Source organism: Condylura cristata, unplaced genomic scaffold (assembly GCF_000260355.1).
Source record: "Condylura cristata isolate star-nosed mole 26May11 unplaced genomic scaffold, ConCri1.0 scaffold00007, whole genome shotgun sequence".
Classification (NCBI taxonomy): domain Eukaryota; kingdom Metazoa; phylum Chordata; class Mammalia; order Eulipotyphla; family Talpidae; genus Condylura; species Condylura cristata.
Genome location: NW_004567108.1, coordinates 35,513,228 through 35,530,878, shown reverse-complemented (window position 1 = coordinate 35,530,878; position 17,651 = coordinate 35,513,228). Strand labels below are relative to the sequence as shown.

The 17,651-nt window shown below is 41.3% G+C and overlaps 1 protein-coding gene across 3 annotated transcripts in view; it reads left to right on the top strand.

The window, feature by feature from the left end:
- The window catches only part of PDE8B (phosphodiesterase 8B), a 256,270-nt gene that overhangs the window by 91,742 nt on the left and 146,877 nt on the right, over window positions 1-17,651 (top strand). For 2 of the 3 annotated variants that reach the window (XM_012721816.1, XM_004678190.2), the window contains exon 1: window positions 7-349. The exons of the other annotated variant lie outside the window; for it this stretch is intronic. In XM_012721816.1, coding sequence (XP_012577270.1) covers window positions 11-349 — 339 coding nt within the window. In that variant the 5' untranslated portion in view covers window positions 7-10. Of the gene's footprint in view, window positions 1-6; window positions 350-17,651 lie in introns of those variants that run through there. 3 annotated transcript variants of the gene reach the window in all.

Genomic DNA, 17,651 nt, shown 5'->3' with positions numbered 1-17,651 from the left:
CGGCCGAGGGATGGGCTGCGCTCCTAGTATCCACGTCTCGCAGAGCGGTGTGATCTACTGCCGGGACTCGGAGGAGTCCAACTCGCCCCGCCAGACCACCAGCGTGTCTCCGGGCCCCGCGGCCGCCCTGCACGGCCTCTTGGTCCAGACCGACGCCGCCGACGCCTTACCTCCGAGCCGGGTGTCCGGACCCCAGGGCGCCGCCCGCGTCCGCAGGGCCCGTGGCGAGCTGGGCAGCGGCAGCAGCGCGGGCTCAGCTGCCCGCGCGGCGACCACCTGCAGGGGCCGGAGGCGCCACTGCTGCAGCAGTGCGGAGGCCGAGACCCAGACCAGCTACACCAGCTTCAAGGTAAACGCCGGGCGCTGGCCCGGTTGGTGTTGGGGGGTGGGGGGGGGGGCGCGGCCCGTCCCGTCCGGGCGGGGCTTGCGCGGGTAGGGGGCTCCGGAGGAGCTAAGTGACCGTGCAGTGACGCTGGGGATTCGCAGGAGGCTAACACTGAGGAGGAGTTTACTTTTCATTTTGGGGGGTGATGGGGGCCCAGGGAGACGTGAACAGAGAGACCCCTGGAGGGGTCCTGGGAGCTCATTCTGGGGGAACGGGTGGAAAAGGGAGCGCAGTGGAAATCAGGTGGGCCGGCCAGCTTCTCATGGAAGCGAGGAAGGCTGTGGCTGGGTTAAAGGAGGAGGAGGGGTGGATATCATCGAGAGCATTTAGTGGCGAGTACGACTGAATGAAATCTGAACAACGGGCTAGATTTGCGTGTCTCATGGGTGAAGTGCAGTACCCGTGAAGGGTTACGATAGTGCCTCCTATTCAGATTTTTACCTGGGAAAACTAGCCAGGCTGCTTGGCGTCTTAGACACGGGGATCCAGTGTGGGGATTTGTGAATGGATGAGGGTGTTTCTGTTTGGTGGAGAAATGTTGGAAGAGAATGGAGGAAAAGAGTGGAACCTGTTGTTTGTCACTTCTCTGGGTTGGCTGCATCCTGCATAAAATCGAGAGAACTGAGTGGAGAGTTTGAGTGTCAGTTGAGCTACATTGAAAGGGAAGTGGTTCCAGTGCAGTGCAGCTGTTTGAAGAGGAAGATTCTGTACACACATCTCATCTTTCAGGAGGGTAGAATTTTGAGGAAGTGGGGAAATGGTTGAAATGATTAAAGCAGTCCCTAGATATTTCTTAATGACAACAGGAAAATTATTGTTTTAATAGTGCCCTCCTGTATGTTCTCAAACTGCTGCTCAATCAAAAAAAGGTTTCATTGTGTAAATCTGGCCACTGGGCCTTTTATTCTTGTAGGAAACAGAATGACAAGTGCACATTCCATTGTGCACAGCAAAGAAAGTACCTTCCTATGATTCTTAATGTTAGACAGAATCACAGCTTTTACATGGTCAGTAGGTTACCAGGAACCATTCCATTATTTGGCAAAGGCACACAGTATATTTAATACTTGTAAAGTTGTTCGACAAATGATCTAAATGAGGAGGCTCTTAGTCTTCATTGCGTAAAGACTAGGAGGCTCTTAGTCTTCATTGCGTAAAGTCGCCACTCACTGGAGGGGTGAAGAGAAGGATATTCCGGTTTCAGTGTGAAAGACCAAAAGTTCCTTTTAGTGACATCATTTTAATAGCATCTGATTTTGTAATTTGAAACTTAGCTAATGTTTACTTATAGTAATGGGATTTCTCTGATAATTATCACTTAATATAATATAATCATCATTAAGATAAAAAATGCCATTTATTGAACACCTACTATGTGTCTGGTTTCTTCTGGCTTTTGAATATCAACTGTAGAAGGATAGACTATCTAAAGATTAGAGACCAGGATTCATGAATATACAATCTACCAATTGAACATTTGTTATAAAGGCAGTGTGATCACTGTATTTTTCTTTTGTCAAGCTTTGTCTGTTTTTATACTCCAGTTCACATAAAATTAGTGTTAGGAGCAGGTGCAAGGTTTTAACATGTATTTGGTGAAATAGTTAAATTGGGTTGTTACTAATAAAGACTACCCTTTTGTCTTCCTGTTGAAAGGAAGTTTGAAGGCATGAAACAGTAGTTCAGAATAGTGACAACTCATGAACTCTGTGATCCTTTTTTGGTTGTTAAGAGTAATTGTGTATTTTTGTCTTTCCAAGTAGCAAGAATCTCAATTTAGTACCTGGCAACTTTAGCTACTCCATGTTTGTTCAACGAAAGAAAGAATAATGAATGAACTCATTCTCTATGTTTTAATACTTCCCTCAAGAGGCTACTTAGAGACCAAATGGAGTAAAAACTGGAGGGAAAACGAGTCCCAGTTATTAACAGCTAGTATAAACTTGTATAAATATCATTGCTACTTGGCTGAAGTGTTAAAAGACTTGTCCTGGATAGGAATTTAACTCACTCTGTTTTATCAACAAGATTTCCAAATAAGAGCTTAATTCATTCCAACTCATTACTAGGAATGTTGGGAATGAAACTGCTGGTTAAGTGATTCAACACTAATTTGCTTGTGTAGATCTCAAAAATTATAGATTTGAAATTAAATTTAAAGCCCAAATTATTACTTATACAAATCATACAGAATTATTATCACTGAATTGCTTTAATATATGTGTTAGTGTCCTGTTAGGACTTGTTACTCAATTTTATATTACCTTTTTTCAATCTTAACATGTTTCATACTCTTGTGGTTAAGTAGTTTTATAAAACTTTTACTTTCATTTCTTTCTAGAATAAAAATTTTTTGCTAAGAGTTCGAGATAGCTGTTAATCATGACACTCCTCCAAAATATACAAGTGAAAAAGTAAAGTCTTTGCCATTTTGTCCTGTTTACAGTGCTAGTGGGTTGTAATAGTGTTTTTTTTTAATTCCTTTTTATACATCAATTATAAAGTCTCTCCTCATTATCTACTTGGTCCCCAGAGTGCAAAAATGTGTGCTTGATCTCTCCCTCTCTTTTCTAGCAATAATTCATCTCATTAAGCTTTTAGAATGATGAAGCATTATGATGTCAAACATGATGTCAACAGGAACCTTCCTGAATACCTAATTTACAAAAAAATATATAAACATTAATAATTTATCTGTAGTACATTGATATCATATGGGTTTCCATTTCTGGTAAGAAGACACATTTGTCTCCCAATTGCTGTAAAAAAATGCAACTTCCTAGCAATTCATCTCCGTGTTTGCCTTTTTAAAAATAGTACTCCAACAGGAGAATCCTACAGAATGCTCACTCCTGATATTGTGCCAGTTTTGTAATTCTTGCTCAGAAACTCTCAGAGGAGATGGTTGAACCTCTCCCTGGGATGATGTAGGGGTTCTTACAAGTCTTCTTTTCTTCTACCAGCTGTTGCCGCTTGGGAGGCATCTGGCATTAGGCAGCCAGTTGTAAAAGTCTTCATGGACAATGCAGTCAACTCACAGGTTAATGATCTTGTGGGTCAGGCATAGGAAGTTGCTAGTTCCCAGATGATATTGTGCTGATATAGACATTTTTTCAAATGTCACATGTCCCATACTCTTTTGAGGGTGAGGTTATTTTATAAACATTGACTTTCATTTCTTTTTAGAATAAGAATTTTCTCTCTGGCACCCCTGCAACCCCTCCTTTTTTCATTACCCCCACCCTTCACTGTGCACATTTATTCACTCAGCCAGTCCTTATGCCAGGCTTTGCTATAGGTATATGCGACGGATTCTGGAATATCTATAGAGCTTGGTAAACAAAGTCTAATGAGAACCGTGGCAAATCTATTGCTAAAGGGTGTGCCTGAGCCAGTGATTAATGTCTTCTACACTATCCATTTCATGATTTTCCAGAACTAGTGGTGGTAATCCCAAGTTGGAGTTGACTGTATATAAAGGAAAATGAATGTATGTATTTTCTACTCTTGTGGTAAATAATTAATGAGATTTTGGAAGGGGGGAGTGCTATTTTGAAAAAAGTGACTTTTGTTTGTTTCTCTAAGTTGGTATTCTCAAACTTTTGCATACATGAGAATCACCTATAAGGCTAGTTAAACTATAGATTGCTGGGCCCCACTCCCAGAGTTTCTGATTTAATAGGTCTTAGGTGAGGCCTGAGAATTTGGATTTCTAACTGCCTTCTAGTTGATGCTAGTGTTACTGATTTGGGGACAACGCTTTGAGAGCGATTGCTATTGAAGTGATTGTCTGTTGACCAGATAAATTAGGTGGGACTGGCCCTCCCTGGTGGCGCAGCGGGTTAAAGCACTACACTAAGAAGCTTAAGCCATTTCCGCATGAGTTCGATCCCTGCCTGCCCCGGAGGAGATCCACATGGCATGGCAGACCTCTCCTGACCCGCCCGCTGCTCCCCTCAGCAGTGTACTTCGTCGATCTGCCTGTTCTGCTCCCTACTCTGTTCCTGGTGAATCCTCTCACCCTCTGCATCTCTGGCCTGTACCCCAGTTCTGTATGAATAAATAAATAAATCTTAAAAAAAAATTAGGTGGAACTTCCTGCAGTAGACTGTAGAGTTCCTCATTGCATCTTTTGGAGTTACTATTGCAGCCCTGCCTTCATCTTTATTTCCTTTTGGGTGAACAATTTGTTATTCATTCATGAAGTCAAAACTCTGAGCCTCTGAGGTTGACTGAAAAGTCTCTAAGTAGAGAGAAGATTGGACCTTGTCTTCTAGTATGCTTTTTTGAGGATCTGCTTCCATTTAGGATCCACTGGGATTTGCAGGTCCTAGTGTATTGCTTTGCCATCACAGTCCCTTATGTGTCTCAGCCTTTCCAGGGTCCTGTCCTGCAAGATGAGAAATTGCCAGGCAACAGAGGAGCTTAAAACAGCGGCTAACATGACAAGATAGATGTTCATATTCAGTCTTAACCCTTGCCCCGTAGGTCCAGTGAGAGGAGATGGAGTCCAGAGTCTAGGGAACCAGCAGATTTGGGGAGGAGCAGGTGAACTCTAGAACCAGATAGTAAAGTCAATTCTAGAACTCGGGCTCAACAAAGATAACAGCCAGTTACTTTTGAACTAGTTTTGAGAGTTTTAACTGGGAAACACAACTTTCTGTTCTATTTGGGGTTCTCTGCTGAGTGTGAAGAGCTCAGGGCCCACAGGTGTTGGTGACCAATCGGGGCTGTGAGGAAACCCTACATCTAGGTGAGGGCCAGCCAACCCAGCCAAGGCTTTCCTCATGCCTGCTCAGATAGATCTGGGTAAGAAACAGATTGCATAGTTACAGGCTTTAAATGGAATATAATGTCATCAAGGGACTATTTCAGATGAAAGGAAGTCAACAAACCCTGCAGAAACATTTTAAGACAAAAAAAAAAAAAAAGCAGTTCTGTTGCCATCTAAAATAGGCACTGGGAAGGAATGGTGTTGGGGACCTGAGAAACCAAACCTGGAGGACAGGGAAGCCCCAGAAGCTGCAGTCTTGATGCAGACTGTGGCCTGGCAGGAGGTAGGCAAGCCAAGGGAGTAACTGTCCATGCCACTGTCCTCCCCTTCATCCATCTCTGGCCAGTACTTGTTTTGGTCAAGCACATCTGGGAACCAGAGGGCAGAGTTGCTCACTGATGGAAGTTTTTCTAGAGCAGGATGGAGACTGTCCCAACCATATCCACAAAGGCTTTCTGTAAGAAGTCTTCCAAGGAGCTCGACATCATTAGAGACACCCTGGTAAACTCAGAGTGAGACAGGCAGTTTTGATGATTGTCTACAATAATGACATTTTAAACAGCCACTTAATTTATTGTTTATGTTTCCTAGTTCATGACCATATTTAAACATGTTCATTTATCTTCTCTAGAGCCTCTAACTTATTGCTGAAAACATGTATTTCTCTTGTGTTCACTCTCCAGCCTGACTTTGCTCAGACATTTGCTTTATCAGTGTGGGCTGCTATTATATCACAAAATATTATGAACAGAAACCTTTGTTTCTTACTGCTCTGGAGGCTGTGAAGTCCAAGATCAAGGTGCTGGCAGACTCTGCCTGGTAGGAGCCAATACCCTAGTCTGCACATTGGCAGAAAGCAAACAGCTCTGGTCTCTCTTCTTTTTTTTTTTTTTAAGATTTATTTATGCATACAGAGCTGGGGTACAGGCCAGAGGTGCAGGGGTGGTGAGAGGATTCACCAGAGACAGAGTGGGCAGCAGAACAGGCAGATCTAAGAAGTATACTGCTGAGGGGAGCAGCGGGCAGCTCAGGAGAGGTCTGCCACGCCATGGGATCACCTCTGGGGTAGGTGGGGATTCGAACTCATGCTGAAGCGGCTGCAGCTTCTTAGTGCTGTGCTTTAACCCGCTGCACCACCAGGGAGGGCCCTCTCATTTGTTTTAAGGAGACTCTTCCCATCACAGGAACCTCACCCTCATGGTATCATCTTTGAAAGGTGACCTCAAATACATCAGGTTTAGGGCTACCACTTAGGAGTTTGGGGGTCACAAACATCCAGTCCATATAACAAAACATGCCTCTATCATTTCCTCTGCCTCCCGCCTTTCCTCACAGTGGCAAGTCCTAGGAGTACTGATAGGGGAGAGAAAATCTTCCTAAGTGGGAAGCCACTTAATAAGTTTATTACATTTTTGTTCAATGTGTACTTACCTACTCTCCAGAGTCTAGTCAGAGTCTCAAAAAGTAACTGGTTTTATCATATGTCTGTAAACTGATATTTGTGACAAAGAATACATAAATTGAAAAGATTTCAAAATATTCAAATGTTTTTGGAATTCATTTTTAAAAATCACCTTTCCCTTATATGGAATTTTGATCAGTTCAGTAGAATACACTGGTTTTTAGCAAGTTGCCATGAGATCAGCTGAGTATTTGCTTGTTGGTGATGTCTTCCCTATTTTCTCTTTTCTCCCATTGGCAGATAAAAGCCAGCTTTTATTCAGGATGTTGATGTTTACTTTTCACCATTAACTTTTTCACCTTTTTTGGCTCCTTAGAGACAAGTCACAGAAATATAGTTTAAAAGCTTGTGAGATTTTTTATTTTGCAAGATAATCCACGATAGAAACAAAGGCTATTTTGTAGGTGTTGGTTGTTTCCAAGGTGACTCAAATTGTTATGAATGGTTTGTACCTTTTGCAACAGGTAAAGAGGATATATCTAATAATAGTAGCACTTATTTAAGTCCTTGCTTTTGTGGTGCACTTTATCTTGTTTCCTATAATCTATGTAAGGCATTATCCCCTCATTTTCCCACTTTGCAAAAGAGATTTATTATTCCTACTTTACAAATGAAGGACAAGAGACTGCAAGGGTTAAAAATATTACTCAATGGCCCTCCCTGGTGGCGCTGCGGGCTAAAGCACAGCACTGAGAATATAAAGCTGCTTCCTCATGAGTTCGATTCCCGCCTGCCCTGGAGGTGACCACATGGCGTGGCAGACCTCTCCTGACCCGCCCGCTGCTCCCCTCAGCAGTGTACTTCGTCGATCTGCCTGTTCTGTTCCCCACTCTGTCTCTGGTGAAACCTTTCACCGCCCCTGAGCCTCTGGCCTGCACCCCAGTTCTGTATGCACAAATAAATAAATCTTTAAAAAAAAAAAATATTGCTCAAGGTAAGGACTGAAATTTGAATCCAAGATGGCCTGACTCCCAAGTTGTTTAACCTCTGAGCTTTATTGATACCGATAGATGAGCTGAAAGGGGGAGTGTGGTGTGGCATGGCTGGTACTGGAACTGCAAGTTATTTAAAAAGGAGGTGAGAAGCAAGTGGTGGAGGGGACCAGGCAGGGGATCTCAGGGGGAAGGTTTTCTTCTTCCTTGTCCACTGCTGCCACTTCTGTTAGTTTGAAATGGAATATTGTTTTGAGATGAGTGGGGAATGTAAAAGACATACAAACTCGGAGAAGTCTGACAGAACATGTTGTCATTATTTTTACAGACTGCAGAACGTGAGCTTGGTAAGTGTTGTACAAATACTAGCTGCTTGCGGTTGCTATTTTCATCATTAAAATGAGACTTTGATTATTTAGATATAGATAATGTTGAAGCACGTAATTGGTTTCTATGGGAAAATATATCCCACTTTCACGTAGACTGATTTGACCAGTGCAGGTGACTAACTGGATTTACAAAGATGTTGTCATCCAGAGCTCTGAAAACCTCTGCTCCTGACGTGCGTTTGACCTGTGTTGACTGAGTATGCAAAAGAGATGATTTGGTAGAATTGTGTGTGGCTAAAGCCCAGGTTGGCTTGGATTCTATGACTGTTGAAACTGCACAAAACTTCTACCTTCAAGGGTCAACGCCATGGGGTGACTTGAGGTGGTGCCACGTAGAATTCTTTGGTCTAACCTACAACCTGAAGATTTGGTCTGTAATTGCATTTACAGCCATTTTGCATAAGCTCTGTTGGCTTTTATATGGCTGCATTTCAGGTGTTATAAACTGTGGTAGGTTGTTGGGAAAATCATACACTGTAAACCTGAAACCCATTTTCTCTCAGAAAAGAAGATGTAATGATTTCGCTGCAAGGATTCAATGACCTATCTGAGTCACAGAACTGAGAGAAGACCTTGAATTTTGGAAATTTTTTTATAGGAAGACACATGAAAGACAGTTTCATAACCTTTCATGCAGGATAATATGTATATTAAAAGGTGCTGTTTTCTGACATCAGAACCACAAATCCCATTAAAGTTCTGGACTGGGAAGGTGATGGCGACTTCTAGGTAGGCGGCGCTTTTGTGCACGTTAGTGTTCCTGATGAGAGAGCCTACATGGAAAGTACCAGTTTATGGAGGCCAGTAATGACCCAGCAGCCAAAACTTCACATACAAGTGATATTTTGGCCTTATGAAGCTCATTTTCATTTTCAATGTAAAGAACTGCCTAGTAGTTTTGGTCTAGAAATTGAGCGACAATGAATGAAGGCAAAAGCTGCTCTCTGGTTGATGGCCGAGAAGCATCCAGAGGCTTTTGAGCTGAGTATCAGCCAGAACGAAGTTTCTCTCTTCCCCACAATCTGGTATAGACTCTGGCTACAATCGTTCCAGTGCACGATTTTCTCACAAAAAGTGACACTCAAATCACAGTGGCCAGATAAAGGCAGAACAGAGCAAAGGATCAGCTTTGTCTGGCTCAGCCAGTACCTGGTGGTGTCACCTTTCTCTGGAGTCTACCCCCCACCCCCCACTTGCTCCAGGAGGTGACACTGGACATGAGGCTTGGCAGACAAGTTGTGTTAAGTATCCTGTCTTCTTAGGTCTGCAGAAACAAAGCTGGGAAACACGGCCCCATAGACCTTCTTGTTCTGTGTTCAGCCTTCTGCTTGTTTTCCAGAATCCAGCATATTTCTCTAAAGTGATCCGGACTTCAGGGCTGACTGGCTCTGATCATGGAGACTTCATCCCTTTCAGTGGAGCTGTGGAGAAGGGCTTTGGTCCATTATTAGTGTGACCTCCCTATAGGCAGTGGCAGGCTAGAGTGCTACAGGCCAGTTTGCTCGTCCTCTTCATCTGCTGAGATTCTCTAGAAGGGAGAAGGAGGTGGAGCAAAAGGTTAGATCTTCTTCTGTGTCAAAAGGTGAGAACTTTGAAATAGGACAAAATCAGGAAGTTCTTTGAATTAATGTGAAGCGCAAGCCTTCCTTTTGTTGTGTGGAATGTGTGCGAAAAATGCTTCTTAAGGTGTCTAGTTGATATAGGGAGGGGACTTTCCTATAGGAACAATGTTATAACAATGGCATTTAGGTTTCTAGGTTAGCCCAGAAAAGTAATTTGCCCGTTATGTAGCAGGAATATATTTACAGTGTTGAAACAATACTGCTGTGAGTGAAACATAAAATTGAATTAGAACTAGTGTTTCTTTTGGATGCATGTCCTTTGAGAGAAGCAGGTTTAATTAGGGGGTGATGAAGTAGATGAGGGAGAAGCTATGCACTTCCCTCAGGGAGTAGTTATCTTAAGTGATAGTTGGTGCTTGGAGGTGAGGGCTCAGGTGTGCATTTGCACCACATTGCCAGGGAGAGACTGGGGAGAGGGCACCTCTGTGGCTCAACAGGGTTCACACAGCTGGGGACTCCAGCCTACTCTGCCCTCTTTTCCTTTTCACCCCCCAAAGTGCTAAGAGGTACAACTCGTATCTTTAAGGACTCTTGTAGACACTCCTTACTTTCTGTTTCATCTACAAATGTTTCAGCCCCAAATCTCTTAGCTCTAAGAATAGTTTGTTTTAAACCATACATCTATTATATTTCCAAAACATATTAAGTACGATTTTAGTTCAGGCTGCTGCAGCACAAATGTCATAGATGGACGGGAGTGTTGTGACGGTTCTGGAGGCCGGAAAAGACAAAGATCAAGACCCTGGCTGTCTCATTTCTGGTGAGAGTCTGCTTCCCAGTTCATGGACACCCATCTTTTCTCAGTAGCCTCACCTGCCAGAAAGGTGAGCGAGCTTTCTGGGTCTCTCTTGTAAGGACACTAATACCACTCTCCTGACTCGATCACTTCTCCAAAACCCTACCTCCACTAGTTACAGTGGGAGTATATTTTGGGGAGGCAATCAAGGCTATAACAAATATTTAATAACAATCACACTTTCCTAATTTGTAAATGATTTTTACAGTGTGTTGGTATCTAAGTAAGATCTACTCATTATGACCAGGTATGCCTCCTCTCTGTCCCCATTTCTCTTTCTTTCCACCCCCATTTGCTATTCACTGAGCAATCTGCATTATTTGTCCTATGGATACCCCCAGTCTGCATTTTACTATTTGCATTATTGGAGTACTTGTAACATGTTTCCCTGCTGTCTATGGTTGCTAGAAATTTGTGGCTAAATTTAGAGATTGGTCAGACTATGCTCATTTGGTGGGGGGGCAGGGAGGTGAGTTTAGGGCAAGACTAGATGATATTTTAGATGATATTTTAACACAATGTTTGGTTCTTTACGGTGATGCTAATGATTTTAACAATCACTGCGTATATCTATTCATTACTGGGGGATATAAAATGGTGACATTCATGTTTTCTAATTTATTCTTCATTCATTAAAAGGAATATCTTTACAAAAAAGTCCTCTCACTAACTGGATGGTTTTCCTAAGACCATCTATAATGAAAGTCAGGTTAAATATGTGACTCTTTCCTCTTATTTTTGGTTTTCAAAGTAATGAATTGGTCTCTGGAATTTTCCTAGAACGACAAGGAATTTTTAATTGTTGTCTACTTAGTATCATTAGGAACTGTTATATATTTATACATGCTTAATGTTTTAAGTCACTGCAGTCATTATATTTTAGGAGTTTAGACTGTTCTGTTTTGGCTGGAGGGAGCTTGTTCAGTTTGGTGAGAAACTTTTCTTGAAGAAATAGATCCAACCTAGTTGATTAAGTTGTTTCTTTATTCTAAAAGCATTCGTTATAGAAGAAGGCTAGCGGGCCAGATAAGGTAGAGGCAGTCTTGGTGTGTCTACCCTGCTTTTCTGGTCATATCAAGCCTCAAATTTTGCAGAGCTTTTTTTTTTTTTTTTAAATTTATTTATTTATTCATACAGAACTGGGGTGTAGGCCAGAGATGTGGAGGGTGAGAGGATTCACCAGAGACAGAGCGGGGAGCAGAACAGGCAGATCGACAAAGTACACTGCTGAGGGGAGCAGCGGGCTGGTCAGGAGAGGTCTGCCACGCCATGTGGTCACCTCTGAGGCAGGGATTGAACTCATGTTGAAGTGGCTTTAGCTTCTTAGTGCTGTGCTTTAACCCGCTGCGCCACAAGGGAGGGCCTATAGAGCTTTTGACAGGAGTATTGCACAAGCCCCATGGTGGCCCCTTTTCTAATTTTTTTTTTTTTTTTTAGCAATCTGGGCCAGGGTTTGGGCTCCAGTTCTGCACTGCCCAAGTTCAGGAGTCTTCCTCATAAAGTGAGAATGGTGCATCATCAAATGTACAGTCCCTGTATACTTTCAGTTGTGTGTGTGTGTTTGGAGTGAAATCTTTGACACTGGAATACATTTTACCCTTAAACATCATCTCAATAGGGCCTGCCACGTTTCAAGTGCTCAGTGGCCACATAGTGGTTATTATAATGGGACAAAGGAGGAAGAGAGCGAAACTTCATTTAAGAATTCTAAATCAAGCAATTACAATTTGACATTGTAACTTGACAAGAAATTTGGCACAGTAGTTAGTGTATATTACTTATTTGTCACTTGGTTCTTAGCTCCATTCCTTCTGTTCCATATTCTCTGCTGCATTATATGGACTAGAAGTCTACAAACAGCATCTTTTTTTTTTTTATAATGGCATTTTTTAAATTGAGGTAATGGTGGGTTTTAACACTGTATATGATTTAGGGGTACCTCTTTGGATGTATGTTACTCATTCCCTCTCTCTAATAGCCTTAATTCTAGTCCTATTTCTAGGGTTTGTTTTAGTCTAATTTTATCTGTTCCTTATTTTGTCTTTCTGTATTTCCACGTATGAGTGAAATCATCTGGTATTTGTCTTTCTTCTTCTGATTTATTTAGCTTAGTATAATCCCCTCTAGTTTTAGCCATGTTGTCATAAATGGCAGGATTTCATCATCTTTTTTTAAATAGCCGAGTAATATTCCATTGCGTGTATTTTCTACATCTTTTGAAATCTGTACACTTGTCATTGGAACAGGTTTCCCCCATAACATGGCTGTAGTAAGTAGAGTGTATCGATCACTAGGAAGAAATGCTGGGTCACTTGGTAGATCTATTTTTAATAGTTTGAGAAACCTCAGCCTATTTTCCACAGAAGTTGGACCAGTCTACATTCCCACCAACATCGTCCAGACTCCTTTGCCAGCTGGTTTCTTAGACTCTGAAAGTAGGCGGTACTGGCAGAGAACTGGGATGTGAGAGCTGCAGTAGAAGTGTGAGGTGATGATGGTACAACTTACTCTGGGCATGGTGCTTGCCCCTCCAGTGATGGGTGTGAATGTGGACTTGTGGGCATCAGTGTAGGATGTTAACCATTTCAGATCTCTGGATGTTACTCTTTCATCTTCCGTGGTTTCTCCAGCCCACCTCCATCTTCCTTTTGCTCTTCTGTATTTTCCTGTACCTTGGCAAATAGTTCTCTATACAGAAACTTTTCTGTTTAATATATGTAGTGTGGCTTCTTTTCTCTTAATGGGTATTTAGGGTCTGAAGTCAGAGAAAACTAGGTTGTAATCTCATGATTGCCACTTACTTTGTTTTGTGGCTTCTTTAATTTTCAGTTTTTTCAAAAAATATTTTTTGGGCCCTCCCTGGTGGTGCAGATGGTTAAAGCACAGCACTATGAAGCAGTCTGCAGCCACTGCAATTTGAATTTGACTCCCCACCAGGGAGGTAACCCATACTGCACGCAGACCTCTCCTGACCTGCCCACTGCTTCCCTCAGCAATGTATCTCAGTTCTGTCTGTTCTGCTTTCCACTCTATCTCTGGTGAATCTTCTCATACACACCCCACCCCACACCTCTGACCTGTATTTACTTATGCATATAAGAACCGGGGTGGAGGCCAGAGGTGTAGGGGGTGTGAGCAGAACGGGCAGATCTACTGAGATACACTGCTGAAGGGAGGAACAAGGGAGACACGTGGGTCACCTTCCTGGCCAGGGATCAAACTCGTGCTGCAGTGGCTGTGAACTGCTTCATAGTGCTCTGCTTTAACCCATTTTGCCACCAGGGAGGGTGGCAAAATTTTTCAATTTTTATCTCTGCCCAAGGAGATGAATGAAAGTGACTGCCTCAAAACGGCTGTGTTTGGTGGTGGGAAAAATACTGTGATCACATCTGAAGGGAGAAATCCTATATTGTGACAAAGCAAGTAAGGATGTAAGATAATGTACATCACTAGTAAAATAAGTACATAAATAAAAAAGTTGCTATGGAGATGATATAATTAATATATACATCTATAGATATATGCCATTGTTAGCTAATTCTCAAAAAATGTTGCATATTTAATAACAATATAAAAGTCAGTTTTAAAGGCGTGTTATTTAATGTTTTTATTATGGAAAAGTTAAAATGTATACAGAAGTCGAGAGGTTGCTATAATAAAATGTCATGTACATGTCACCCAGCTTCAACAGTTACAAAATTAAGGCTACTCTTTCATCTGTATCACCCACTCTCCCCCCTACTTTGGGATTATTTTAAAGCAAATCTGAAACATATTATTTTAGCTGTAACTATGTCAGCATGTAATTTAAGAGATAAGGACTGTTTAGAAAACAACTATGGTACTATTAGCATACCTAAAAATTCTGTTAATTGCTTAGTATCATCAAATACCAAGGCAGCTGCCTAAATTTCCCTATTTACTTCACAAATCTTTGTTTTAAAAAACTTTGTTTGGAATAAGATCTATCCATTGCCACTAGGTTAATACGCTTCTTAAATATTTTATGATCTACAGGTCCCCCTTCTGTTTTCCTTACAATTGATTTGTTGACAAAGCTGGGTCATTTATCCAGCAGACTTTCCCTCAGACTGGGTTTTGCTGATTATATTCTTGTGGCTTTATGTACCACATTGTATTCTTTTTGATTCTTTATTCCCTCTATGTTGATAAATTATTTATTTTGGCAATAATGTCTTATCAGTAGTATAGTAAGACTGCATCAGAAGGCACATAGGTGCGGTTATCTCTTTGTGATGTTTGATGATCCTTGCAGTGATTCACTAATTCATTAGTGGCTATAAAAGCCTGTTACTTACTCTTCTGCATCATTTCTGGAATGCTTCTGTCCAGAGACACTCCCCTTCATTATCCTGGGGTACAATTCACATGGGAAAGGTGGAATAAACACCCAGTTCTGCTCCTTTACTTTTCAGTTTTCAAATAGTGATTTAATTTCCTAGCATCCTCCAAAGATAATGGGAGATGTTTTTAATATTTTATTACATATGAAATATTTGGTGTGCAGTTTGTCCTTACTGATGCAAAATTGTCTGAAGAAATAGTTATTTTTGGTTCGATTGCTTGCCTTTTGGTATTATTTTCTTGTCAGTTTCACTATGTTCACTCCCTGTTCTGGAATCATTCCTTTCTCTCAGGAGCCTAATTCTTTTTATTGAAAGGCATTACTTAGAGACATGATCTGGGCAGTGTAGCGGTCATTGCTAATGGACTGAGTATTGTTTCTTGGCTTTTTGAGTGGATGTAGCCAGGAAATAAATATTTTCAAAGAGAAGGTGTGTCATGAGTTTATGCTTATACGTTCAGTTCAAATTAGGACCGGAAGGCCTTTTTGTAACTTTATCAATCTAATATTTCTATTTCCTCTTCCCAGATGTAAATCCTGGTTCCTAATAACACCAAAACCATTCCTTACTTGTTCTATCCCACAATACCCACACAAGCTGTCTAGAATAATAATAATCAGTACCATCACATGGGCAGTATCATCCTTGAAAAACAGTTTAATATTCTTTTCCTGTGAATTTTGGTTTCAGAGTATATCCCATTAGGGATGAACAGGCAGCTCATTGTTGTTTTTAAGTCATCAGAATCAATTCCCTTTTATATCCTTCTACTACCAGCTGAATGCACTCAACATAGTTCTGTTGATTTAGTTAACTATACTTTTGACTTGGACTCTTTAATGCTTTAATTTTGTTATAATAATGCCAATTATTTACATGTTACAAAGTAAAATCTTTACACTGTGGTCTATTCGGAGATGTGTTCATTTATTTTTATCTCCTACGTTATATGCTTTATCCACATAACCCTTACTCCCCTCATCAAGTACATGTTTTCATACAACTGTTTTGTTTACATAAAACATGTATTTATAGCTTTCATTTCTTGGATAAATGGTAGTATATTAACTCTCCCGCATTTTGTTTTTTTTTTACTTAGCAGTATATCTTGGAGATGAGGCCATCACATTGCATAAAGATCCTCCTGGTTTCTCTCATAGCTGCATATTACTTGTATGGTTAAGCAGTCATGTGCTGCATAAAGATATTGTGGTCGATGAAACACTGCCTGGGCAGCAGTCTGGGGGTGAGGTAGGCTCTGTCATCTGTGTGTAAGTGCCCTCTTTGACAGTGCATTAGGTTCAGGATGCATTTCTCAGATGGTACCCCTGTCAATGAGTGAACCATGACTATTGGGTCAAATAACCCCCTATTGATAATATTTATTTCCATTATTATTTTTTTCTTTTTGCTATTATGTTTTACTGTAGATAGTGGACCTATGCAGGTACCTTTTCATGTCATGAAGGCTATTTTTTTTTAACACAATAGTGAGATATTTTTTCCCAGATAAGTCATATTTACCTAACCTAGAAAATGAACTTGTATCCTTCATCCAGAGATGTTGTACATACTGGCCCTTTGATTCTTTTTTTTTAAGATTTATTTATTTATGCATACAGAACTGGGGTATAGGCCAGAGGTGCAGGGGTGGTGAGAGGATTCACCAGAGACAGAGGGGGGAGCAGAACAGGCTGACTGACGAAGTACACTGCTGAGGGGAGCAGCGGGCGGGTCAGGAGAGGTTTGCTGTGCCACGTGGGTCACCTTTGGGGCCTGAGGATTGAACTCTTATTGAGGTGGCTGCAGCTCACTTGCAGTGCTGCACTTTAACCCATTGCACCACCAAGGAGGGCCTGGCCCCTTAATTCTAAAGGAAGTGTAGTTTTTGGTTAGGCTCAAGGTTAAAATCTACAGCAGAGGCCTCCTTGGGAGTAAAACCTGTTCTTTTCTGCTGTAAACCCAGTTATAGTTTCATTTTCATGGATGTGTGAGATCGCTGAGATAAATTTTCTAGAGGCGGTTGACCTTCTCAATGGTAAACATCTACTGGACACTGTAATTCTCCTCCCTTTTGGCAATAAAACAGTTTGGGTAGAATAGTTACTGCCTTTTCATCTTCACTTGTGTGAGTCCACTTATCTAAAGTGCGTTTAAGCTGTCATTAACCCCGGCAGCACCAACAGAATGCACAAGGCACTCACTACTGATTGTTTTAAAGAATTTCCTTGATCCTTCATAAGGATTTAGAACATAATTAACACCTTATTTGAAATTTAATTAAGAGTTAAAAGCAAAGAGTTTCCCACTTTCCAAATTGAATGCATGACTGTGTATATTTTTGTATGTTTAAAAAAATGATTCTAACTTTGTAATGGAATCACACATTTGATATATGATACGTTTCCTAAAGTGCTTTCTTATGGTCATTACCACTTGTCAATGGATCTTGTTTTCTTTTTCCTTACACAGATATATCCACGGTTTCAACAAACTGCTCAAGGTGGTTTCTTGGCATTTAAGTTGTTGTATATAAGTGAGCCAGAGGAAAACTAATGTGACTTTTGGGTTGGGACAATGGAAGAAAAATAGGGTGAAGCAGAGGCATCATGGAGAGAGAACGAATATGAGTGAGAGAGAATTGGGTTGGAGGACATAGATTGGAAATTAGAAGATGCAGAAAGTGTTGTGTGTGTCTCTGCATATCTAAAAGAAATAACTTAAAGGTGGAGTAACGTACCTGTGTGTCTCTAATAAAGGAAGACAGACCTGATTATTTGCCTCAGTTTAGGAGAGAAGCAAGGTTGAATCACAGCTCTCTGAGTTGGCCATCAGGTGCTGCTGTCCAAGTTGGTCAGCATGGTTGACAAAAACCTACAGAAACCTTAGGGTAGATTCAGCCAGTTTAGCAAAATGTTATTAAG